Genomic DNA, 27300 nt, shown 5'->3' with positions numbered 1-27300 from the left:
TGCTGTCCATTCAAACTCATAGCACACAGATGATGGAGATTGAAGAGGCAGATAATATGGCCAAGCTCATTTTCTCCAGAATCACAAGAGCTCATCACACCAACATGTGTGATATTCTACACCGAGGCACTAGGCATGAGAAAGGTGTCATGCAGGTGTGTCCTGTAGAGGCTGTGCCCCACCATTTCCACACACACACACACATACACACACACACATACACACACACTGTCCCACTTCACCACTCCCTGATTGTATAGGTCCCATCTTGGTCAGGGTTCCCCTTCTCTCTATTCACAAACAGGTAATTGCATCGTTCCTCAATCCTTACCTGTGTCTCTGGCCTCGGAGCCTCTCATTAATCATCCTAATGGAGAAGTAAGTGATCTGAAATATAAGCTTTAATCATGTGTTCCTGCAGCCACATCCTCATCCACAAGTGTTCTTGGCCACTTCCACTGGGTTTCAGACAGGTATTGATGTGTAATTGTACCATGCAGATTTGTCAATGTGGTCTGAATTGTTTTAATACAGCACCTTGTATGTGAGCGAGAGGAAGCCTTCTATCTCAAACAAGCCTAATGTTCTTTGTCATGTAAGCATGATGCTAGTATGAAATGAATGGCATTATTTGTCAGCGACAACATGACTGACATCATACTCACTGATGAAGTGGAGCAGTGACATCTTGATTAAAGCTTGGGAGATGTATTATTTTCCACATCAAAGCTACTTCAAATGAATGTAGTGTCGCCACTCCATCCTTGTACCCTGCCTCCTAACCCTCCCCTTTCCACTCTCCCTTCATCTCATTTTCCCCTCTCCCCACTTCCTTGTGTCCTCTCATCTTCAAATCCCTCTCTCTTGTAGTGGTCCGTCTGTGTAATAGCATAACATTTAGTTGCAGCCAGGAGCTCATGCTACCCCAGACAAAGTTGTTGCTGGTTGGCTCTTTAATCTGTAATCAGAATGGGATTACCAGGAGAGGGAGCGTTAATCCATGGACCTTTGTCCTCTCTGATGGAAAGGAGAGGCTAACATACTCTGCTCTGCCCTGCTCTGCTCTTCTCTGCTTTAGCGCTTCTCTGGGGAAGGAGAGACAGATGGAGAGATAGAAAGAGATAAAAAAAAGAGAGGGAGAGAGAATGGGTGAGACAAGGAGAACAAGAGAGAGGGAGAGTGAGATTGAGAGAGCAGCAGTATAATTGAACTTCTCTGAGGTATGTTCGGGGACCTCACCTGGGAGCAAGGTTGTTAATTCAGCCCTTACAGAAAGTACTTTTAATCCCTTGAGCAGGTGATTGCCATGCTATCTTTTGATTGTGCGCTACATCAAACCGTTGGCAAGGCATCCAAGACATTGTCTCAATTATCAAGGTACATAGTACAAAACAAATCACTGAATATTTTGTCTACTGTCTTTTGGGGTTTCCGTTTTTGAATGCAACAAGTATAACATCTGTTTTTACATACAGCACATGCTGAACACATTAAAAAAAACATATACAGTACAGAGCAGATACATTTTCAAACATGTCCAGCCTCAGCTTGCTTTAGCCTGGTCTGTTATATAGTACTTTGCCATCCAATCCTCCATTTTGACTCAGCAGGGAGGATCAATGGCCCATTACCTCCAGAGCCAAGCTGTGTCGGTGCTGCTAATCAGGCTCCCAGGGCCCCTAATCTCTCTGAGGAGCCAGGCAGGGCCCGGTACTGCTGGGCCAGGCACTGGGATGGGGCTCCCAGTAATGGTATGGGTGGCCAGGGTCGCACTGCTGTATATCAATCCCATTGATTATAGCAGAGAGTAACGTTGAGTAAAGATATCCTATCCTAATGATGTAGGCTGGTGTGTGTTTACAGGTTTCACACAGGCTGCCATGTCGTCCGGGAGAGATCCAGTCTCTTCTGCTGGTTTGATTGTGTTATGTGCTTTGCATGCAACGAAACAATCTTTTAACTCTATCAGGCATTCTCTCTTCTCCTCTTCTTCTCTTCCATCTCTCTCCCCAGTCTCTCCGATCTACATACTATAATTGAGGTCAGTCGCAGTCTCGTTCCTCATCAGTCTTACTGCACAGGTGGATATTGCTTTTGCCATGAAAATACTCTCCTTGTGGCCATTCAGCTGCCCCACTATACACTTATCCTTCGTCTTATACATTAGGACGCAGGCTGGGCCATCTCTTGAAAAGCTGGAGACCTGAATACCTCCAGTATGCAAGCTCTGAATGGACAGTTAGGAAGAGGCGGCCTCATATACTTACCTATGTCTGGGACTCGTTGAAAGCCGTCTTTAATCTGGGAATTGGTTTCAAAGCAGATTTTTTGTGGTCAAGGGTTTGAGATGGATCATTCGTCATTCATCATTTGAGATTAGATCATTGAATAGTTCCTCACATGGTTTGCATGTATACGTTTGTCTTTTTCTTTAACATGTTTCGTAATCCAGAAATATGGTTTGAACTCTTACTGTTTTACTTTAAGTTTGAAACTGATTACATTGAATACATTAAAGTACTGTAAACTCTCAACGCGTGACTATACTTAAAGAAAAACGTTTTTTACAGCATCGAGACAAAATATCTAAGTTGTGAAAAACAAACTTTTTCTGGTAGGACAAGATAGATTGTAACTTAATTGTCCCCAAGTGGAAAATTGTAATATATATTTGATTTATCCCTATGGGTAACTGCCTGGGTAAATGACTTCAAAAATATCTTGAAATAAAGCCTGGCACTTCTGCTACATCAACACTGAATACTTGAACTGAATTATCTTCCAAAGCAAATAGGATTGACTGACATATAATAGGCACTAAAAGATTGCTGGAAAGATGACACATTTTTATAATTTACTTGTTATTGAATAATTCTATTACCCTTCTCAAGTAATCACACTGTAGGTAATACCGTACTTCAGCTTAGTTAAATCTCTCTCTATATATAACCATATAAAATAACTGCACTAGTTGTGTGTGTGTAACAGAGTCAGCTATGGTAGAGGTATTTAGTACTCTGAGTTAGCTGTCCCACTGTCAGCCAGCCTAGGAAAGAGAGAGGGCACAGAGCCTGTCATCGTCATAGTCACCTCGACATGCTCTGTTTGGGACCAAAAATAGGCAGCAAGAGGGGAGAGACAGGGGGGTGGAGGAAGGATGGAGATTAGGATGGAGGACATCTGTGTGTCTGGTGTGTGTGTGTGTGTGTGTGTGTGTGTGTGTGTGTGTGTGTGTGTGTGTGTGTGTGGGTGTGTGTGTGTGTGTGTGTGTGTGTGTGTGTGTGTGTGTGTGTGTGTGTGTGTGTGTGTGTGTGTGGGTGTCTGCGATAGCTTGGAAATATATAGAGAGAAGAGAGAGATGATAAAGAAAGTTTTGTCCGTCTCTTCATAAACGGAGTGACTAAATTCAGTTGAGTTCTGGATTTTCATAAGTATTATCAATCTGCAGATTGGGAGAGAAGACCAGACCTCTGACAATAAATGACAACAACAGTCTTAGGTCTCAACCATGTCTTTCTCCGCTCTGAAGGCTGGAGGACCATCTTTTATAGGGCACAAGAATGTAAACATAGATAGTAAAAGTCAGGCAGTAATGACGTTACAACAGTCTCAGAAATATTCACAGCTCCCAACACATGACCACTCAGACTAGAGAGATCATAGTTGGAGCTCCCCTTGTAGTCATGACAAGGAACATTCAGCCAGTACTTTCTCCTGACCCCAAACATCCATTAACCCTGACACATAGACACAATCTACTCGTATTAATAGCAAGCTTACATAAGAACATACTAACTAGTATCCAATGACTAGTTCCCAAGTTCTTCCACAGAAAGAAGGGGCGGATAGAGAGAGAGAGAAAAAAGGAAAAGGAGAGAAGTGACAAAAGCGAGTCCCGTGTTTGAGGAAGTGTTGTCTCCTTGGATATGATCTGTTTCGCCCCTGGGACTGGCAGTGTGATGCTGCCATCATATCCTCTGGCCCCTGGATATCACAGCTGGCGAGGCAGGCAGGCTTGAAGACTGGCAGAAAAGGAAGGCTGGCAGACAGAGAGGTAGAGAGGCAGGATGTCAGAGAGGAAGACAGACAGACAGGTAGAGTACCGACTCAGAGGCAGGTAAAGAGACAGGCAGGTAGGCAGAGAGGCAGGCATGCAGAGAGGCAGGCAGGTATGAATGGAGTTGCGGACATGTTGAGTAAGTACAGTGCCCGGGCAAACATGGACAACACATTTTATACTTTCTTTTTTTTTTGCAACAAAGCAGAATCTGTGAGTATGTTTATGCTTAAGGGAGTAAGTAAGACAGAGAAAGAGAGACTTGCCTGTGCAAATCAGGGCATACATACAGCATTGCAATATGACAGCCATGGCATGGATGAGAATAATGCTGTCTTGCTCTGGAAACATCTGCACATTGTATGGGGTTGTCTTTGAGCTGGCAACATAACAGTGGGAACCTTTCTCTCAGGGTGGTCATCCATATACAGCCTATAGTTTGGATGACATACAATGTGGGATTGGTTGCAGTTGTTTGGCTAATGCAATTGTAACTTTCTCTCCTGCGTTGCTCTGTATCTTAATTGACAAGTCTTCAGCAGGTCTCTCACAGAATTTAGTTTGCTCTTTTCATCCCTAGGCGTATTTACCATGCACTAATAACCCACATTATAAAAGGTCGGCCCTCTGACAACAACAAAACCTCTTGAATTAATTTTGTTATCTGTGTTGAAAAGGTAAAAAGGTCTGATATCCATCCGGCCCTCCTAACAATGAAGAAAGATGTGCCCCCCCCCCCCCATGACACAAAGCCTTTGATTCAACAGGCAGCTTTGCTGTTCTTTTAATGAGCCAGTCCTTCCCACCTCTCTTCCCCCTCCACTCCTCCTCTCCTCCTCCCCCTCCTCACCTCTCCTCCCCACCTCTCCTCCTCACCTCTCCTCCTCACCTCTCCTCCTCCTCCTCTCCTCTCCTCTCCTCCTCCCCCTCCTCACCTCTCCTCCTCCCCCTCCCCACCTCTCCTCCTCACCTCTCTTCCTCACCTCTCCTCACCTCTCCTCCTCCCCCTCCCCACCTCTCCTTCTCACCTCTCCTCCTCACCTCTCCTTCTCTCCTCCTCCTCCACTCCTCCTCCTCCTCTCCTCCTCCCCTTCTTCACCTCTCCTCCTCCCCCTTCCCACCTCTCCTCCTCACCTCTCCTCTCCTCCTCCTCCTCTCCTCCTCCCCCTCTTCACTCTCCTCCTCCCCCTCCCCACCTCTCCTCCTCCTTTCCTCCTCCCCCTCCTCTCAAGCCATACCTGCCTCCCCATGCCTTATTGTCTGTAGATTATTGTCTTATGCGTAGTAAAAAGGTGTAAACGATGGTACATCACAAAGATCTACACCCAGTCATGATGTCTTCACACATCTTGGAAGGTAATGTATAGGCTTGCACCTTGATCGCTCTGCATACACACATCCACCTTAGTAATATCCATGTGATCTCTCTGCAAGGTTGCTGTTTTTGAATGATTGGAAAGATGTGACCAATGCACCCACACAATGCTTTTGCTCAGTTTAGAGCAGCTCTGGACCTATTAACGAGAACAGCTCTCCTCTCAAGTGATGTGACTTGTATTGGTTCAAGCTCATTGAAGTGGCATCACTGAAGTGGTTATAACCAGGTCAGAAAACCTGGTCCACAATTAAATGTTGTCATGAAACATAAATACATGCTGGAGAAAAAAAGAGCGAACAATCAAAGCAAGACTTGTATTAAATCAGGGTTAGCAGAATCTACACTGAGACACTATTAGCACGTGGCCGTGTGTTCCCTCAGTAGCAGTGTACGCTAGTCTAGTGTTCATTAGTCTTGTTAAAACAAGTCTTTAGATGTCAGTCTTTGATGTGTGACTCTGGAGAGACTGAGTGGGTGGAATACAGTTGTCTCAAATTAATATCTTAGTGGGTTCATCATCCTGCATCTTCAAGTTCATATCAAATTAATGAACTTCTTTACATTTCAATAAATGCAAAACACACACACACAGCTCCACTGTCTTAAAGGCCTACAGGATAAAATAGGATAAAACAAGTCAGTTTCAAGTTGCATTTTGTCTCTTGGTGGCAGTTTGTATCTCCCTGGATTGATACAGTTTTTGCAACACAAGTATAATCTGCGTGTACATGTATGTGTGTGCATGTGTGTGTGTGTGTGTGTGTATGTGTGTATACATGTGTGTGTGTGCGTGTATGTGTGTGTGTGTATGTCTGTATACATATGTGTGTGTATGTGTGTGTGCATGAGACAGGGAGTGGAAGAGGAGGAAGACGGATAAAAATAGACTTCCTTGTGTGTGTACCTGCCTGTATGCATCAATTATTATCGATGCACTGTTGAGAGGGATCTTGAGAGGAATATGTTGGAACAATTTGTTGTCGCTGTTGTTATTGGTGATTTGTCTGAACACCATACAGTCAAACATGTCAAACTGTATGTAGTGACAGGTACATATAGAAACCATGGACTGTACTTACCACTAACCATGGAAGGCAATACAAGGCAACTACTGAAACTGAGCTGAACACGTGTGCCATGCTACCAACTACTCATGGTCCTTAATCACTCAGTGCTAATGTATTTTTGTATGCCTCTCTTTGCACACTGAATGAATGATGCCTTTTAGCCTAGCGACAGTCACACACATTTCTGTCTTCGCAAACAGAGACAAATTACGAATGCGGAAATTAACGAGTGTTTGCATTTTTAATACTTGTCATGACATTTGAACTGAAGGTCGGTTTCATTATTGACGGATTATTAAGAATACAGAAAGCGTATCAAGTCATTAACACGAATACAAAGAGAGAGACAGAGAAAGAGAGGAGGGAGAAGAACGAGAGAAAGATTGAATTAACTAATGAGAGAGAGAGAGAGAGAGAGAGAGAGAGAGAGAGAGAGAGAGAGAGAGAGAGAGAGAGAGAGAGAGAGGGGCCTTTTCGTAACTAAGAACTGAGGACTGTTCCCCTCCTGCCCCTGGTCTTGTCTGCAGTACTAGATACTAGAACTCCGTTGCTCAGAGCCTGGAGTGTGTAATCACACCTTCCTGCCACTGCCAGTACACCACTCTTCACCCCTCTTCCGTCTTTCATAGTTTCTCTGAGAGAGAAAGAAAAACCTTGTTACCAAGATCAGAACCTCGTCCACAGGTTCTTTTTCATCTTTTTTTCTTCAGGTACGGTACTGTAATAGCATTTTCCCTCCATGCCTGCTCTTCAGTCAGTGATAATAGGAAATAGAAAAGACCAACGTTGCTGAGTACTGAGGGGGAGGCCTGTTATGAGTCATCCCACTTGGTTTCAGGAGCGGCCAGTAATATGACTCTTTTCGCGGTCTTGTCAAGATGCAATAATTGGGTTTGTCCGTTACTGGTGAGGGTTGAATTTTTTTTAAGGGAGGTGTTTAACATGGCTTCCCATTACACACACACACACAATGGCATTGCTTTCAACCATGGGCATTACAATATGTTAGCTGTCTTCTGATGCTCTAAGTATATATTTATCTGTTAAGTCCACTGTGTATGCCAGCAGCATCCTGTCAGCCCTCACCAGTGATGAAGACTGCACCATGTGTTCTAATTAAGCTGTTTTTGCTATCCAGATAATAAGGGGTCACTAGATCTCTCTTTAGAAAAGTGATAAATATACATATATTTTTACACTGGTGCTGTCAATAACATCTACAAATTTGCATGGAAATGTACAGGTGATATTCTGTACAATGATGTTTAAACCCAAACACTGTGCTCTTCACATCACAACCCACAATAAACCAAACCTCACAACTAAGCAAGCCTCCATTCAATGGCCTTCATTCCAAGGACCAGACGAGAGATAGATGACTTAAAGCACGTCTCACTCACACACAGCACCTCAGAAGACTGTTGCCATAGTTACGCAGCGTGGAACTTTACAGTTTCCTGTGGTGCTATTGGCTGGGGCTGTGCCAGTCTTCACATGGGGCAAGCAGTGAGCAAAATCCAATGTAGACCTCAGGGGGGTATGGTTTCAAACAGGCTTTTTTTCCTGTATGTTTGACTGGCCAATTCATTGGAGTCCATTTGCCAGCCAGTGGGCTTGGTTGATGTTCTAAACCTGACCTGCGGCACGCGACTGCTTAATTGCAGGAGAACAACAAGACAGGATGGAAATATTTTGATGGAAGCTGTTCCTTCACTTGGTGGATTTACATTCAGGCAAGAGAGACTGTTCACCAAGTTGAAGACCAAGAGACCATCCTTGAGTCAAAGCTGTATAGGCATTGAACTTTTTTTGTAACCTCATTTTTCTAGAAGTGTTTCTTTTTCATCAAACCCCAAACACCCCCTCTTCAAAGCACAGTTATTTTTAGAACTGCTCAAGTTTCTCTTTCAAATGGGAAAATTCTGTCGGCATACGACTGGATTTGTAGTTGCTAAGCACACATTGATTGAATACAAAGTTCAAACCTACGTTTGAGGCCTCTGGAGGTACAGATTCCCAGATGAGTGGCCCCTTCCTGCTGTCATCCTGGCCCTCCCTCCCACACAGACGGTACCATGGAAAATTCTGGAACCCCCCCCACTGGTGGTGCTCCTGACCCAACAATGGTACTCTCATCAAGAAAATAGTTCCTGTGTGTTTTAGGTCAGAGCCCATGAAGAAACAGCTGCTTGTGTATTCATCCTCCATCTCCTTACAAACATGTATTCTAATTGTAGAAAACAAGCCTGAACGTGATGTGGAAGTGTTTCCTACTGCTAAGTTTTGAAATCGTCTCTGCAGAAGAATGAAACCAATTAAAATATAATTAAGAACACCCAGCTATGGAGTTCAGTAGCTGAAATGCCCTCTCATGGTTCTTCCATGTTGCAGCATAGAAGCCTACAGTAAGGGCTTGTTGGTCACTATTCTAGTCTCAGAGAGTCTGTGCAGTTTCCATCTGATGTTGTGAATCACTGGGGCAGTGAGATCACAATGGTTTTGCAACGCCATCTTTGCAAAAAGCATTTAGACTCTGACTGAACATTTTGGGTAACATGCAGGTGTTAAAAGTATCTTTTCCCCAGTGTGTCACCAGGCTAGTGCGACCAGCTTGTTAATGGTTGTCACATCTAGCACCTAGCTTGCAGGCTTTGACCACTTAGCCTGGCTCTCGAGAGTCATAGGTGTTGCACCCCATTACCCAGGCGTTAGTTCACAGATTGTCTTCAGAGGTAGGGCTGCAATCATAGGTGATCTTCAGTACTGGATTCATCAACGCAACCCCTTTACTTCATATCACCTCCTGATATATTGACGATATAAATGCAAAATGTGTACATGTCAATGCACCAAACTCTCTCATTCCCACCATGCCAGTCGTGTCCTCTCTCCTGTTCTATGACACCATGCTGGCTGGTGCAATGGTCAGGAAGGAGGGAGGGAGGAGAGGACAGATGCAGAAAGGACTGAGATGGAGACAAAAAAATTGTTGGAGAGAGGGGGTGGGGAGAGAGACACAGATAAAGACAGGGAGGCAAGGAGAGAGAGACAGATAAAGACAGGGGGGCAAGGAGAGAGAGACAGATAAAGACAGAGGGGCAAGGAGAGAGAGACAGATAAAGAGAGGGGGGCCGGGGAGAGAGAGAGACAGATAAAGAGAGGGGGGAGGGGAGAGAGAGACAGATAAAGAGAGGGGGGCGGGGAGAGAGAGAGACAGATAAAGAGAGGGGGGAGGGGACAGAGAGACAGATAAAGAGAGGGGGGCGGGGAGAGAGAGAGACAGATAAAGAGAGGGGGGAGGGGAGAGAGAGACAGATAAAGAGAGGGGGGAGGGGAGAGAGAGAGACAGATAAAGAGAGGGGGGAGGGGAGAGAGAGAGACAGATAAAGAGAGGGGGGAGGGGAGAGAGAGAGACAGATAAAAAGAGGGGGGCGAGGAGAGAGAGAGAGACAGACAGATAAAGAGAGGGGGGCGAGGAGAGAGAGACAAATAAAGAAAGAGGGTGAGGTGGGATAACTCATATTTGTGCTTTCAGGGAGGTGTAGGATGATTCTTCATGCACAGAGAGGGGCTCTGGGCCAGCGGTTGTGGGAGGAAAGGGAACATCACAGCTAATGTGCAGCGTACTAATGTGCAGCATACTAATGTACATCGTACTAATGTGCAGCCTACTAATGTACAGCGTACTAATGTACAGTGTACTTTCAGGAGCTCTTGGCCTGCGAGACAGGTCCATACCACCATGTTGTCTCTCTTAGAGATTGTGTCACAATATATATATATATATATACATATGTAACCCAAACCCTATATATATATATACAGTCCTGTATGGTTGTTTGTCATAATTTCTATTTGAAATGTTCCTGTATTCTTAATTTGTACTGTTATATTGCATTTTGTTTGTGTTTTATCTGCGAGAAGTGCTATACAAATAAACTTGACTTACTTACTTACTGCACCTGTTTCATTTAGAGTACGCCCTATCAACTACATCATAGTCTCCTGTAGATCATATTGTCAGGATCATTCAGACGTTCCCTGGTTGAAATTAAATGTCTTCCAGCAAAATGATGAGTCGTCACATGGACGTTATGGGACGCAATCATGTGTCACCTTAACCTGGAGATGGAAGCTGGGTGATGAGGGCTGTACAAGGAAAGGTCAAACCATATCCAAGGCTTTTTCTGTCTGAAGCGTGAATCTGTCAGTACACTTTACAATTCCATATATGTAACACCCCTGACATCTCACACTTGTCACATGGTATTCAGGTCAGTAGTAGTTCTCTGTTTGAAAGTCAGGCTCATTTCTGTGTGGATGAAGGGGCAGGATGAGACTTAAGGTTATAATGACCTGTTTCAGAATAGGTGGTCCTGCCACACCGTACCAGTAGTAAGTCAGAATGAGAAACCATTGTTACTGGGTTGCTCTCTTTCTGTCATATGCTATATTTATATTAGTTTCCTATGGTCATGTCAACAATTATAATTCAAGAACAGTGTGTAAATACAAATAGCAGAGGCCAAACCTGGCACTTATCTAACTAAATGTAAGCCAGACATTATTCTGTGTTGCCCACGGTTTTAACTTTGTATTAGTTTGCTTATTTTACTTTATCTCTAATTCGGACCTGTTGGCACAGAGATAGAAGGCACAGAAATAACAACCAGAGAGAACAACCCAAGATAAATCAGAACAATATAATCATCACCACGGAATCAAACGATTCCAGCAAAAGAATATTGCTGTTTTGTCAAATTAAAGAACATTTTAATTAAAAAGAGCATTCATGACAAATGGCTGGGTGGGGATGTTATGTTGGCATGGATGGCAGGGTTTTAGAGGAAACACACCTGTCCTGTGTCTAGTGCCAAAGCCCACTGTATCCCTGATTCTTAACTGGATAGTCTGGAAAAGGAACTGTGAGCCGGCTGGACATACGCCTTAGTGAATAATTGAATGATTAACTCCCTTTCTCTTTCTCTCCCCCCCTTGCTCGCTCTCTCTCTCTCTCGCTCTCTCTCTCCCCCCCCCCCCCTCTCTCTCTCTCTCTCTCTCTCACTCTCTCTCTCTCTCTCTCTCTCTCTCTGTCTCTCTTTCTCTCTCTTTCTCTATCCTCTCTCTCTCTTCTTCTGCAGGCGGTGGAAACCAACCTGGCATCCAAGGACAGTCACTGGGTGTTTGTGAATGAGGTGGGCAATAAGTATGCACACACATACACACACACACACACATGTACATATTCCCCTAACCTGTATCAGTAATTACAGGGAACTACAAGGTCTAGAGGCCAAGAAGACCTTACTTTTAGTGTGTGTAAACTGTAGGTCATGGGAATCTAACAATATGCACTCTACACACAATGCAGTCTTAAATCTGAATTATTGCAGGCCAATACTCTAGGAACCACACTGAAACAATCTTGGCAACCAAATACACCAGAAATGCAGACGGAGACCATTTTGAGTTCTTACTAAGACATTACTGATCTTATCCCAAATGATTGTTCCCTCTGTTTCTCGTGGCTCTGCTGTAATCTTCCTCAAGCTTCTTTCGTCACAAACACTGCCAAGTGTTTTCAGATGTTCCTTCCAAATACCAATACCCTTCATCAAGTCTCACAGCCAATTAACACATCTTTTTAAGCTTTTGTCTGTTTTTTGGGATAACACTGCATGATTCCTTAAAATGCCGAATGCCAAACTGTCACCACTTTACTCCCTTTGCCCAAATAATGTTCTCTTCTGGTGCATGTTCAAAATCCAAATCCTGAACATAGTTTACCCACTCCTTACAACATCTCAAACTGTCTTACAGTAATTGACATGGAAGTACAGCTCCACTGACTGAAGCCAATAAGTCCTGGATGTGATGCTGTGGTTTATTTTATTGCTTCTTAATTGGCGTCACTTCAACTACACCCTTAAACCGAATGCAAGTGTACGCCTCCTAAATTAACAATGTTACGACTGGCATTCAGCTGCAAATTTGGGCAAATGAATCTCAGTCGATGCTAACGTTGGATGGGAGGTACAAGAGGAGGTAGCCTGTCTTGTATTCAGCTGTAATGCCAGAGCCTCCGACTCCCAGCAACAGAGAGGGACAGAGCTGGGTAGCACAGGTCAGACCATGTCGAGTCAGGTAGGTCACAGATGTCACAAGGAGGTCAGACATCTTCTCAGCCTGCTCCAATCTAGAGTACTCCCCAGGCTTGGTTTGTGTTTCTCAATGCAGAGGAGGCAGAGAGATGTAACTAAACAACCCTGGCCTTTTGGCCTAAAGTCACCTCATCACCTCTATTAAACACAGCTGTCTGGGGCGAACCTGAACACAGAGTGCTCAAATGGGCTCCCACATTGGCTTTGCTTGATAGAGCTTGTCTGGTGCAATCAGTGCAACCAATGAATAGTCCCTCAGGTGCGAACCCAGCCTGTCTGGTAAACCAGGCACAGTCAACAAACGTTCACCGGTCTTTGAACATTTTTAATGACTATTTTGGCAGCAGAGGACAGGAGAGGGAACAAGAAGGAGGAGGTGCTGAGCTACAGGAGCACTAGCCTCCCGTGGAGTCTGTTACTGTTTCCCAGAATGCTTAGCTGTAGGCAGTATGCATGGAAGCGTGCTGATGTCACAGACTACCAGACAGGACTGTCCCTAATGGTGATGCATGCTGGGTAATCTGGTAGCCCTGCCAGATGGTGCTTTAATTGATCAGTATGTGTCCATGTTGTTGTTTTGGTTTTTGGTTTTTATCACAAAGCATCTTTCATCATGAACATGGTTCATGATGAAAGATAATATAATACTTGTCGCTTTTAGGAAAATCAAACCATTGTTGTGAGTCCTCAAAAATCTCAGCAATTAACGTTTACAGTGTGACACACTTAGTACAATTTTTTTTATTTTACGTTTCTTTTTACCTGACAATTTTTCTCAGCGCCGGTCTTTATTCAGGGCTGAGCCTGCACATGATAAAACAGCCTTCCTCTGACAGCATATGAGCAGCTTCCATCTGCTCCTAAAGCAACTCAATCATACATCTCCAGGTAACAAGCCAACGTCAACGTCATTAATGAAATTAACAGATGAAAATGACCCTTTTTTCCGTAATTTCATAGGTTTTTATCTATCATGTCTTAATGTATTATCTGCCTTCCATAAATTATGAAAGGATGTGGGTGACACGGTGTCATCGTATTCAATATTCGGTCTTCAGTCCTCAGCCTTTCATGCATCCTCTGTTTCTGCCTGGGACCCATTGACCCCTCCTATTCAGCAGCATGGATGGAGGCCTCTGTACGTGTCACTGTGATACTGACAGTTACTTTACATTACATTACATTACGTCATTTAGCAGAGGCTCTCATCCAGAGCGACTTACAGTAAGTACGACAATTCCCTTGAGGCGAGGGTGTAGTGCCGTGGCCAAGGACACAAGAGCACAGCCGGGAATCGAACCGGCAACCTTCTGATTAATAGCCCGATTCCCTAACCGCTCAGCCATCTGTCCCCCCCAGACTTTTTTTTTGTGTTGGATTGAGTTTCTGCAGCCCCGTGTGTTTCGTCTCAAAGTAGCTGTCACGTGTGGGAACTCATCTCTGAATATACATTTCAGAGACATTTCTGGTATTGATCATTTCTGGAATCATTCTGAGCAGCCCACACACAGGAATATCACACTCTTCGCGTGATTTTAGTTGTTCCTCATCTTTTTTTAGGACCAGCCTAGTTTTTCATGTTTTTAGGACTACATTTGTACTATTTTTACCTTCTTGCCTTTCAACTCGTAGACCACCTAGATTCTGGAATGTGAGTTGTACATTTGCTGGCTTTGCACTCTTTAAGCCTTCCTGTGTTCCCCTCACAAACAGAGACCCCCAAAAATATGTGTTCATAATCCTGTCGATGCATTATATTGGATCTCTAATCAAACTAAAAACAAATAAAAGTGGTAGGCACTTTTAGCGCTAAAACACTTTGTGAAAATACTACTCAGACCAAAAGATTCAGAGTCATAAACACCCATAATTTCTCAGAGCTTCTCTTAAATCAGCAGCTTGGGAGCTACATTTAGCCTTAAGATGTTTAGTGAATTTGACTCCAGGTGTTTTACAGTGCCAGCATGTCTGAGGACCAGATGGTTTGGTCTGGTGGGTAAGAGGGGGGGCATGAAGGGGAGGGCAGGGGGGGCTAGTCTCTAACTGCAGATGTTGACTACAGCCGAGTGTGAATCAGTGGGGGTGAGGAAAGCCAGTGCAGGGGCACAGTGAAGCCGTGTCCGGCTTTTAGCGCTGACACCAGAACACAGCCTCTCCTCATCTCTCTTGCCCTGAGGGGCTGTAGACAGAAGTACATGCTAAAATACCCTTTAATGGGAAAACGATGTTCTCTTTGACACATCTAGCAGGAAAGCATCTGCAGCTAAACATTCCAGACTCGACAAAACTGAACTGATCTCAACAGAGCAGAACTGAATATTAGCCCCTAAAGTCAGAGGCCAAAACTGAAAATGTTTGATGTGGAAATTAAGTCTAAAACACAGCAAATTGTGAAAACAGTTAAGGGTCTAAAAATCATTTTCAAAAGACACTGCGTAGTATGAACATAACTACAATTTATAATTAATGTTGAATTGTTTTTTATAATTTAACCATCATGTTTATGACGGTTAGATTCTATCTATCTAACTGGTTTTTGAACATCATTCACATCACTGAATATAATAAATGTACTTGGTGAGAACATCACTGTAAAGACTGTGTGACTGTTTGATGATTTATTACTTCCAACTTCATCAGAAACAGCTCATTACAGCAGTACACAAACAAACTTGCACTGAAACTTCTTTTACTTTGTGATAAGAACTTCACTTCTCCTTGATGCTTCTTTACTGTAATGCAATGTCATGTGTCTGTGAGGGTTACTGTGGTGAGGAAACCATGACACATCATGTTTTCACAGCACATTACTCCCCACTAGGCTACAACACAGACTGACATGGTCATCTCCAGCTGGCGTCTGTTATGATAACCCAGAGCACATCTCACTGATGTGGAAATGATAGCTTTCCCTGCCACAGCAGCAGCTGACCACACCGAGGAGTCCCCTCAACACTGCCAGGTTGTGTGTGTGTGTCTGTGTGTTGGAGCTTGTGTGTGTGTGTTTGTGCTAGCTTGTGTGTGCTTGTGTGTTTGAGTGAGCGTATGCGTGGGTGCGAGCGTGTGTGTGTGTGCTAGGGTGTGTGTGTGTGTGTGTCTGTGTGTTTGCGTGTGCGTTGGCGCTTGTGTATGTGTGCTTGTGTCTGTGCGTGTCTCCACACAAAAGTGTGGTGGATCCAGGGCTGAAAACAGTAGGCTTGCCTGGGGGTTGATTCCCATAGGGCTGAGAGGGAAAACCCAAGCAAGCAGAAAAACCAGGGAAATCAAACAGATATGGTGAACTGTTACAGAGGCAACAGAGAAGGCAGCCTCACATCTGTTGCTGAGAGGACTGGGACAACTGTACCAGGTCCTGGAGGTGGCTGTTGGGGCCCTAGCCTGGGGCCTGGAGGGTGGGTGAGACCAAGGGGCTGGAGCCTGGCATGACTGGGGGGGCTTTACCTTGGGCCTGGAGGGTAGCTGAGACCATGAAACTGGCAGCCCAGGAGGATGGAGAGCAGATGCAAGCACAGTTCCCTTTTCAGATGTGTTTGTCTCTTAGTAAACTATTAAGGCGGAAACGGTTGGACCCAGGTGCAGACAAATGGTGCCTTATGTTCAACATAACTGTCATCTCCTTTTTTGGCCCAGTGTTGTGTACTGGTATTATTAGCTTGGTATGAAATAAAGAGGCACCGAGTCACAGAGTTTTGAATTTAAAATAGAATCAGTCACTCAAAGAAATGTCAAGATTTAAACGCTGAATGGAAATAGGGTTGATTCTTCAAGACAAAACTCTTAAATCTCTGCAATATTGAATTTCCTTTGCAGAGGTCATTGCCATGTCTTGTTAATGTGCCATATCCTTAGCCATCCAGTCACTTTAATGACCCTTTTTACGCCAATAGAACACTTTGTCCTCCAGCCCACTGGACTTTGTTTGGTTTAAGTGCAGAAAATGGCCTGAGGTTTGACTGTAGGGTGTCATTATCGTAGGATTCACAGCTGTTTAAATGGACAGATCTATACGCCGGCACAGAACCGGCTTTCTAATCATGCAATTCACAATCTTAAAATGGGTATGAACTAAACTACACTTTCACAGATATTGACCATGTATCATTCTCTCTTTTCTCATCCACCCCCTCACACACACACACACACACACTCCCTCTCTTTCCTTCACACACCACCTGCCCAATTGTTTCCTCCCCCTTTCTAGGAAATCAGCGACACTGAGATTATGGAGCTGGCCCATAGTGCTTTGGGCCGGATGACTGTGATTCGCCAGATCTTCCCCATGTGGAAGGACAGCAGCACGCGCTGCATGAGGAGCAACCACCGCATGTCCTCCCTGCTGTGCGACCCCCAGGAAGGCTACCTGCAGTCCCTGGAGGTCAGTCCCTGGGACATCACTGGGATATGGGCATGACCCTGCAATAACACTTGGATACCTTTTAATAAAACGTAAAGTTCAATATAATAACCAAGTGAAAATATAAAAGAGAATGTGTATACTGAAAGTATATGCATGTGTGTGTATGTGTAGTATATTGGTAGCTTATTTCACATCTACAAATAATATGTAATGAAGCAGTGAGCATTATATGGTACTGTAAAGGCACCATTTCTTTTGTGTGACAAAGAGCACCAGGTATTCAACACATCATTTCTGCCACATTGAGCCAAACATTGGTAGAATCCCAAATTGTGTGTCAGTTTGTCCAGAAAACATCTTAAACTGTCATCAGATGTGAGAAAAGATGTCAGAAAGGACTTTACAGGGAGATTAAACAACAACAACAACCAGAGGGCTTATGACACAAACATCCCTTGTTGAACCTTCGCTTAGTCTGAATTCATGTGTTCAAGGTCGATTATAAGACAAGCGAAACATTAGCGTTGACGGGTGTCTGAAAGCCCAGGCATTGCCCGCCAGCGGCCGTATCTGTGATCCAATCACACGCCGCAGCTCAGAGTGACACAGACCTCTGTTTATTTGTAGTATCAGAGAGTGTTTGACCTGAGGAGTCCGGGGGCAAGCTAGCGTTAGCTTATCGCTTGGTCACTGTCAAGTCCTGATGAGCTGTCTGTCTATTAGCTACACAAGGCTGAGAACCCTGGAAAGTGTGGATGGATCAAGGGATGAGGGACGGGGGGACGGGGGGACGGGGGGGACGGGGAAGATAAGAAGGAGTCTATTGGGAGACCACGGACGAGGCGATTGAGGCGTTCGCTTGACAAAGTTAAGCTGTAGCCTGTGGCTATCATTGACTCATTAGTGTTTGTGTTTCGCTTCGAGTCCCTCAGAGAGTTAAAGTTTCCTCATTGTGCTCTTCCCACTCATATTGCTCACTCTCGCCCACTGTGATTAAGAATAAGATCGTATTTAAAGTTGGGAAACAAGCAAATACTCTGAGAACAATGAGAAAGAAAACCCTCTAATTACTCCCATTTCAGGTGAGAAAATTGCGGAAAATTGTTGACCTTGAAAGCAATCTAGCAATCCCACATGTTACAAAGGTGACACGCCACCAGAGCGCTTCCTCCTGCTCCTGACTACATAGCACAGCTGTCCCCGTAAACCCCTTGAACACACCTGAACTCTCCCTGCTTGCTCCGCGCATCCTGGCTCCTGATGTTCCAACAGCTGGCATGACACCCCCACGCCTCCTCCTCAGCAAACACACATGCACACACACACACACACACAATCACGCTCTCTAAAAAACTCGACTCCATAGGGGTTGGTAGTGGCCGCTATCTCAATAGTTTATGCAGCGGAGGGTTAAATGCTGTTTGATGTCATATCACCTTTATGACCATGGAGAGAACTGCATTGCCAGGGGCTTCCAACCCTGTCAGCATTTTGCTGGTAGATTTGCAGTTTCAACACTACTTACAGCCCTCCCTCTTCAACAGAAAATGAGCAGTGTATAAGCAAATGATCCTGATACATATTTGAATACCCCATCTTTTCCAACTAAATGGTACGTACAGTACAATGCTTAAAGCAAGTAAATGTATTAAAGTGGACCGTCAGTCAGTGTATTATATTGTGTTCTATAACTTTATCAGCAGGACAGGCATTCATTGTCAGAATGTCACTTTGCATTGTTTACCTGTGAATGTGTGTGAGTGTGGATGATATCATCATGCTGGCCCGAGTATTCCAGGGCTCCCTCTCTCTCTCTCTCTCTCTCTCTCTCTCTCTCTCTCTCTCTCTCTCTCTCTCTCTCTCTCTCTCTCTCTCTCTCTTTCTCTCTCTCTCTCCATATCAGAGAACAGAGCAGGACAGGGCAGAGGCTGATTTGTCACACTGTTTGTTTGGTACTGCTGTGTCACAGTGCATTTGGTCTCTGCTCCACAGTTCTGGGTCAGCCCCGGCACCACTCAAATCCAGTCATGGGGGATGTGTGTGTGTGTATAACAAGGACTCGTGTGGTGCTGATTTAGCCCTGGCACTATTTACGTAATGTCCCCATCTAAGCTGCACAGTGTTTAGTCCCAGAGGTCACTCAGACTGGCTCAAGACACAAACGCACACACTTGCACGCGTACACAAACACACACATGCATGCACACAAGCACCTGAGGCATTGACTGATGGAAACATCAAGATGTAGTCTGTTTATTGCCTTTTGAATATGGAAGCCTGATGATACTCTCCAGAAAAGCAGATTTGATGGATTTATAGCAAATAGATCATGTACATTTTGCAGTAATAAGTTGTGTGTATTTGTCTCCTCCATCTTCCTCCCACTCTATTTCAACCTTTCCTTTGGCATCCTCTCAATCATCTTTTTGAACTGTTCCACTTCATCCTCATCCTCCTTCCCTGTCCTGTTTGTCTTCGCCCCTGCTCCCCAACCCTCCTCCCTCCTCATGCTCCCTCTTCACCTCTCCCTCAGGTGTCCAACCTCTACCTGTATGACAGCGTGCTGATGCTGGCCAACGCCTTCTACAGGAAGTTGGAGGACAGGAAGTGGCACAGCATGGCTAGCCTCAACTGCATCAGGAAGTCCACCAAGCCTTGGAACGGAGGCTGGTCCATGCTGGAGACCATCCAGAAGGTATGGAGGAGCAAACAGGAGGCTTGAAAAGGAGTCTGAAGATCTTTGTTTGTGTTAGTGGTCAAAGCTTCTGTCTTGGTTTGTTTGTTTTTGATTGGGATAGAAGTCCTGTCTGGCACCAACAGATAAGCATACATCTGATCAGGATGAATGAGTGCCTCTATAAAGAAACGTCCAGGAAACAGAGAGAGAGAGCATCAGATTTTCTTGTCTAGTTAGAAAGTATTCTAGTGTGCAAATGGGAAAAGACGTGAGCATGACCGCAGCTAGGAGGAGTGAACTCTCTCTTCATGCATCGCGAGACGCACAGCTGTGCATACAGGCAGACGGTTTCCACCCCTCTCCTCTCAACCACCGTGTCATTTCTGTCGCGGCTATAATCCGGATGTATGATATCTTTAGCTTTGACTCTGGACTGGAGGGCTTGGGTTTCGAGGTTTCAACGGTTGGGGGGATGCGGGATTGGAGGGTTGGAGGTTCCAAGGATTGGTTGGTTTAGATGGTCGGAGAAGAGAAAGAGAGTCAGAAGTGTGGAGACTGGAGGACTGGAGGACTGCTGGACTGTGTGAATCAGCACATAAGCTACATTCATACCCACTGTATGAAGTTATCTGCACATCAGGGAGATGGTGCTGAACCCCCCCTCTCTCAGTCAGTCTGTGTGTAAAGTGTGTGTCTAAGAGGCCTGTCATTCCATTGGTCCTCTCCAGTGGAATGCTCTTTAGTGAGGCCCAGAGAGCAGTGTGGAGGGCCCTGATCTCCAACACTGAGGCAACCTCTATATTAGGTGACTTAACATTAGGTTTCTTGTTAAGGACAAACACGACGGCTTCCTTGCATTTTATAGTAATGGACAGATTTAGATTTCAAATGTTGGTTTAGCATAGCATAATTTGTTGCCTCTTAGTAAGCCAAAAAGGCCACAATTTCACTTTGGTCTGTTCACGTTTCGTGTTCCTCAGGGCAGCGTCTTGGGTTTGACCGGAACCATGGACTTCAAGGAGAATGGTTCCAACTCCCACGTCCAGTTTGAGATCCTGGGTTCCAGTTTTAGCGAGACGTTCGGAAAAGATGTGAAGAGGGTGAGTAGTTGAATCAATCATTTCCCTGCTTTCATTATTTCTGCAGTCCCGTTGGATTACAAAGACATTTCTGAGTCTCTGTGGTCCTCAAAACTCAAACAGGAAAGTGACAGAAATGACAACAGCCGTGTGACGTGACTGAGGTGAATCAGGGCAGTCAAACCAGTGGAAATGTGTTTTGTTTTTACTGCCTGACTGGCTGAAGATGGTCATTAATGTAATGGAAGAGGCCTGTCATGTGTGAATGTCTCTATGAGGCAAGCAGAGTAACCAGGACATGCTCCACAACTGGGGAAAATAGGAACTGTCACCCCCAACCACAGCCATCACTCTGTGAATCCAGGGCACCGTATCAGGGTTGTGAACCTGTGGTAAACATCCTGGCTCTCAGGCATTGCCATGTCTGGTTTTCCTCACATTATGTAACGAGGCCTTTCCTTTGTTTTTTTTGCCAAATATTTTTTCTCCATTTAAGGCAAATGTTTTGGTCAGTCCATCATAGCAAATAAAAAGCAGCCTGGGATATGAATTACCAGGAAGTGGAACGGGGCAGTTCCAACTGTAATGAAGATTTAATCACCTGCTCTCCCATCTTGAGTTATGAACCTTAGTATTTCACATTAGAGACATTAGAGGTCCACAGGCCCATGGCCATTTTCGACTCACACACACACACACACACACACACAAAGACACCTCCTGGCATTCCTGTGTGTACAAGTGCACACCCACCGCACGTACACACACACAGTATCTCCCACACACTCCAGATCTCATAGTCTCTTAAATAGCATGGTATGCATGTATTCGATCTAATGAACGCAAGGATAGCTAATAACACACTGTGCCCACTCAGAGCTGTACTTGGTCATTACTACTGTAGGGAATAGTGTTGATGCGTTCTGTAACGGCTACAAACTCTTCAGAGAGCAGGTGAAGATGACCAACTTAGTGTTGGATAGGACTGACTGCCAGGGCATTTCCTCCTATTTAGGAAAACGTAAATGTGTTCATAGCTATGGTAAACCCAGAGCAAAATACAGACTGCTTTATAAAGTTGCTGTTTCCAAATGTGTAAGCATCGTGTCAAGTTGTGTTTAGTGTTTCATTTCTTTTTCTCTTCCTTTGCTCTCTTCCTTATCTGTAATCACCCTGTCTGCTCTGTCAGGCCGATTCCAAAGCAAACAGCTCGTCCACCGATAAAACACCTTGCAGATTAAACTTGATAGATACTGAAATGTTTTTCTTTCTTCAAATCTCCGAAAATCATTTTGGCCACACGAGAGATGCATTTCAGATAGATCCTCCCTCACCCTCGCCTCCATCTCTGTCTCCTCTCCTGCCACGTGGCGTAGAACCTCATTAGTCTCATCACGATGGTGGAATAGCGAGAGAAAAGCATGATGTTTGTTCCTTCATGAAGCGTAACAGAGCGGGTTCTCTAACAGGACTGATGGAGTGCGTGCTGTATCAGTGTAGGTGTGGAGCGCTTGGAAGCAGATACGCACGGCAGGCTCCTCTTCACAGCCTCGCAGGAACCCTGGAAGGGCAGGGATCCCATTAGTCCTGCACCATGGCTGAGACACAGGACAGTGAGGAGCTCAGCAGCAGCTTCCCTGCTCTCCGATAAGATCACTGTCAGGCCAGGGACTAGTAATATCCTCTGGTTTGGCTTGGGAGATAACGTTTGGGGTGGTGGATTGGCTGCTCTGTGTGTGTGTGTGTTTGTGTATGTATATGTGTGTGTGTGTGTGTGTGCGTGTGTTGTGCATGTGTGTGCGTGCGCAATGTAAGTGTGTGTGTGTCACAGGATCAGACCGCAGAGGGTGGAAGCATTGTGTGGGACAGTTTGCGTGCAGGCATCTCCTGTGTCTACCCATGGAGATATGGATCCAGGAGTGGGTTGTCTCCAAAGACCAGCCAGCCTTATCTGCTTGTACCACAGCCTTTCGATAAGCAAACAGGGTCTCATCTCTGCTCTGAGCCTCCTTTGCTGCTGTCTCGCCTCTCTGTCCCTAGCAAGCAATAAATACAGGCAGATAGATTTGCTTTTCAATTCGGAAAGGAGTCAAATGACCCAGTCATTTGGGCCTAATGGGCCTCTGTAGAATAGCGGCACTTTTGAAATGAATCCATTAAAACGCAAGAAGAAATGTGAAAGCTCCTTTGATAATGATTTGAATCCCTGTAACAATTTGCTTTTCAGAAGTATTAGGTAATATGCCTGAAAAGAACATGGGCTATTATTGTTTTGTCTTTCTTCTTTTCAAGGTCTTTAATGATATTTGTAATTGTGGTTAGCATGAGCTGTCAAGGACAGGCACTTTCCGACCTGGACATCAAATAAAGACTGTTTAGAGAAGAACAGAATTCCGAATAATAGGTTTAGATGCACCATAATGGGAGACTGAACATCTGTAATGGATTAAAATTATAGAACGTATTAGAATTCACATCTTGTTAATGCGGAATGAAAATAACAACAGATTCTATGTGGAATCTACTTACAGCAGTGCTATTGTTAACAACCAACCCCCCCACCCCCCTGTACACACACACATCCACACAACTCCCACTCTGGTGTTTGCAAGGAACAAAGAACCAGCAAAATAACAACATTTTGAGTCCTGTCTCTCACTAATTACTCTTTAGCATCAGTGTTGTCTTTGAAATGTCTCCTGAGATGCAAACTTATTCCAGATTCTAAACATCAAAGGCTGATTAACAAAAGCGAAACGTACCAGAGTATAGTAGACAAAGAAGAATGGAATCATTCCATGAAAAATGGATTGCAGGTCTCCCAGGAGTAGGATTCAGCTTTCCTGGTAGAGAGGTTACATCAGGGTTGGGGTTGAGGTAGGGTTTGAATGCAGATTAGAGCAGAGGGTGTGCATTGTTGTTTGAAGTACAAGTTACTGAGTGCTGCCGATGTGATATCTGTGTGTGGAGGGCAGTAGGGGGTTGAGTAAACATTTATTAGAGGAGTACTGATTAAGAGTGGGATCTGAAACAGACTGCCTGACAAACCCTGACCCAGCTGGCCAAGACACACACACCCTCACACACACACCCTCACACACACCCTCACACACACCCTCACACACAGCACCAGTCACCTCCTCCCACTCAGCCATCGTCTCCCTTTCTCCCTTTCCTTTCCTCCTCCTCCTCCTCCTCCTCCTCCTCCTCCTCCTCCTCCTCCTCCTCCTCCCCCTCCTCCCCCTCCTCCTCCTCCTCCTCCTCCTCCTCCTCCTCCTCCTCCTCCTCCTCCTCCTCCTCCTTTCTCTCCCTCTCTACCCCCTCCACCTTCCTGTCCCCCCGTTCCCTCTCCCTCGCCTCCTCTTCACCTTCCAACTCCTTCTCTTCATCCCATTCCTCAGCTTTCTCCTTCTACTCTCCCTCCTTCTCCTCTTAACCCCCCCCCCACACACACACACACACACACGGTACAGGATAGCAAGCATGTTGTTTTCCAATTCATTTCCTCTAATATAGAAACCAACACAAGCAGAGGCTGTATGTGTCGATGCTGTTTGAAAGGTGTAAGAGTAAACTAATAAAGTCTGTGGACATCATGTCCTCAAACTCCCTGCCCCTACCCTTGCAAGGGCACCATAACCTGGTTAACCTCCAATAAACAACACACATCTCATCTAATTTATTTCATCAAAAGTGCTATATGATCTGTACTGTGGCATTTCATGGCTTTGTGAGAGATGTGCTGGAGGGAAGTGAGGGGTTGACACGTGGCACAGCGATGGTGACAGATTGTCCCAGCCCTCGCAGAGGCCTGGAGCATTTTCAGATCATCACTCTCCGGTACCTTGTTCCAGGGGACGGACACAGCAAGTGTGAAGTGACGGCAAACGGTGGCATTTAGCTCCTCCACCTGTGCGTGTGCATGCGTGTGGATGTGTGAGTACGTGTGTGTGTGTGTGTGTGTGTGTGAGTGTGAGTGCATATGGATGTGTGTGTTTGTGTGTGAGTGCATATGGATGTGTGTGTGTGTTTCTGTGTTTGCACTATCTGACTGGGAGGGCTGACATTTGAACAAAGGAAAAGGAAGGGAGATGGGAGAATAGTGCATGACTGGCGGTGCATTGACCGCCACTTGATCCTCCCACTTCAGAGCAGGGAAGACAGAGGGGGCTGTATGGAGCATTCTCACGGGAGGACGTGGACTTTTAGGATGTTTAGGTGTTGATATGGAATGGAAAAAGCCGGGGGAGCCAGGAGACTTGTGCTACAGGTTATATCATCATCTTAAGTCAGACTCATGTAATCAACTGCAGGTTTGTTCATTGAAAGAAGCCTTCACCTACATGAGGAGATCCTTCACTCAAGTGTTCCTCCCAACGTTTCTTCCATGTTCCTTTTGAAATGTTTGGTTAGTTTAGGTTGGTTATCGGTGTGGAACAGTGAGCCTCTGTGAAGCCTTGTGACATTGCTTGGTTTGTATCCTATCATCCCTGCCTTGTTATTGTGTGCTTGTGCCGTGCTAGCTGGTCCAGGGCAGGGAGTTTTCCCCCTTAGATACAGTAGAACCACTGCACCAAAGGCAGACCTATTTTCATTGCAATTGAATGGTTGAATCAATAAATCAAAGTCGCAGAAACGCCAATAAGGGAAGGAAAATGTAGGTGCTCATTTACCAATCACATCCCTCTGACGTCAATGGAGGGTATGCATTATGCAGACCATCTTGACTCATCTTGACCCTTCCTTAAAATCATTCTCCTTAGAGAGATGCAAATAATTAAGCATGATTGTGCCATGGTATACAGTATAAAGAACATCATGTTAACTTTGCGACGCAATTAAAGTGAGGACAACAAGGGAAGATGTAGGCAGAGAAAATAAGACATCTTTGTTATAGAAGCCGTGTGTGTATATGCTGTGATGCATGCTGTGATGCATACCTGCAAATGCTGAACTTTAAAAGGCTCAAGTTGGTATTTGTATTTACATGGAGGTATTTACATTCAATGATCTTATCTTGCCACAATAACACTGTGTGAAATGATGATATTAATTGAAGGGTAAGCAAAGGGAGCAGGGTTGCTTTTCTTTCAAAATGGCTGAAAGAAGGGACCTTCACCAAACTACACTGTGATTCTAGGAAAATCTCTGGGTTCGCAGTAGGTCTCTAATTGTAATCAACATCCATTCCCCTAAGCCGCTCGCCTTGTCAGCTGACCATGTTGAGGGGGAGTTTAGGGAGAAGGTTTCCATCAAAGGCTGGAGGAACAGAGACCGATCATGCCTATTCATGTGTCGACTGACATGCCTCTGGGTCAATAAGGATTAAAAGTTCAGCAGCATGTCAATGATGAAAGCTGGGATAGTTCTCCAGTGATCGTGTTATGCCATGATAGCATGTCTGATCTCAGATCAGTCCTGGTCGTCCTCATCGGAGTGTCCAGCGGGCATCATGTGGAGGCTGGATGGGGGTGGTTGTGTTCCTGCATCCTTCTCCTTCAGTGTGTCCAGATAGCATTGAATCCAACGCCAGACTTCAAGTCTGTGTTTTCTCCATGCAGGATAAGGAAGGGTCGACAGAAAGACCGAAGAGAGACCCTTCATTTCAAGTAGTGCAGCGCGGTCTCACTCAAGACCATTATCTTTTGAATAGGAGAGAAGTGTAAATGACTCTGCCCATCTCTTTTGCTGGGTGGTAAAATAAATGTGTTTGATGATGCTGGGGGTTGGTGTCGGGGAGGTGGGAAGGAGCGGGGGGGGGGGGGGGGGTCCCTATCCACTTAAAGTCACCAAAAGGACAGCTCATAATAGCTGCTCAAGATAGAACAAGTGCTTGTGTCTCCTTTCTCATCCCTCTCACTCCTGTCTCTCTTCTCTCGCTCTCTCTCTCTCTTTGCCGTGGCCTTGGGGTGATGGAGTAAAAATCATGTTCACAGAAATAGATTTTAGTCAGCAGCTCCCTATTATCCATTCAAAATAAATTAATACATTGAATTAAACACATCATGAGCTATATTACAAAAACAACTACACCATTATCTTTCTGAAGTAATAATACATGCTCCCACATAGAGCTGTTAGTAAAGCTACTTTAATTACAGTAGTTCGTATAATATACTTTTTTTGTCTTTAGTCAAGACTGCAAATGCAACTTAAATGATGTTGATCCTTTTGTTTTAAACTCAATGCTTTTAAACATTTTATTGTGTCTGAAACTCTAATCACGTGAACTTTAACAACAGTGATTAACACGTTTGGCTGCAGATTGCATTGGTTATTTACTTCCAGCATTAAATACAGTTTATCATCTGACGTATAATTCATTACCTGAGATAAAAGGGACCAATTTTTTGTGTTTGTGTGTTAGGTCTCAACTCACCATGTGTGTGTACGTGTGTGTGTGTGTGTGCATATGTCTGACACATGCAACTCTTCTGAACAGGAACAAACACACTTGCATCAGTGGCCAAATACACATAAAACAATAGAGCCAGATATCAAGACAAATAAATATATTTGATTTT

At 44.7% G+C, this 27300-nt stretch overlaps 1 protein-coding gene across 2 annotated transcripts in view; it reads left to right on the top strand.

Moving 5' to 3' along the window:
* The window catches only part of grid1b (glutamate receptor, ionotropic, delta 1b), a 177103-nt gene that overhangs the window by 131033 nt on the left and 18770 nt on the right, over nt 1–27300 (top strand). For both annotated transcript variants that reach the window (XM_047033137.1, XM_047033138.1), the window contains exons 5-8: nt 11644–11697; nt 16865–17038; nt 19554–19715; nt 20678–20797. In XM_047033137.1, coding sequence (XP_046889093.1) covers nt 11644–11697; nt 16865–17038; nt 19554–19715; nt 20678–20797 — 510 coding nt within the window. The remainder of the gene's footprint in view (nt 1–11643; nt 11698–16864; nt 17039–19553; nt 19716–20677; nt 20798–27300) is intronic.

The sequence above is a fragment of the Hypomesus transpacificus genome, chromosome 13, assembly GCF_021917145.1.
Source record: "Hypomesus transpacificus isolate Combined female chromosome 13, fHypTra1, whole genome shotgun sequence".
NCBI lineage: Eukaryota > Metazoa > Chordata > Actinopteri > Osmeriformes > Osmeridae > Hypomesus > Hypomesus transpacificus.
Note: the sequence above shows the minus strand (reverse complement) of the source record. Positions and strands in the feature narration are given on the sequence as shown.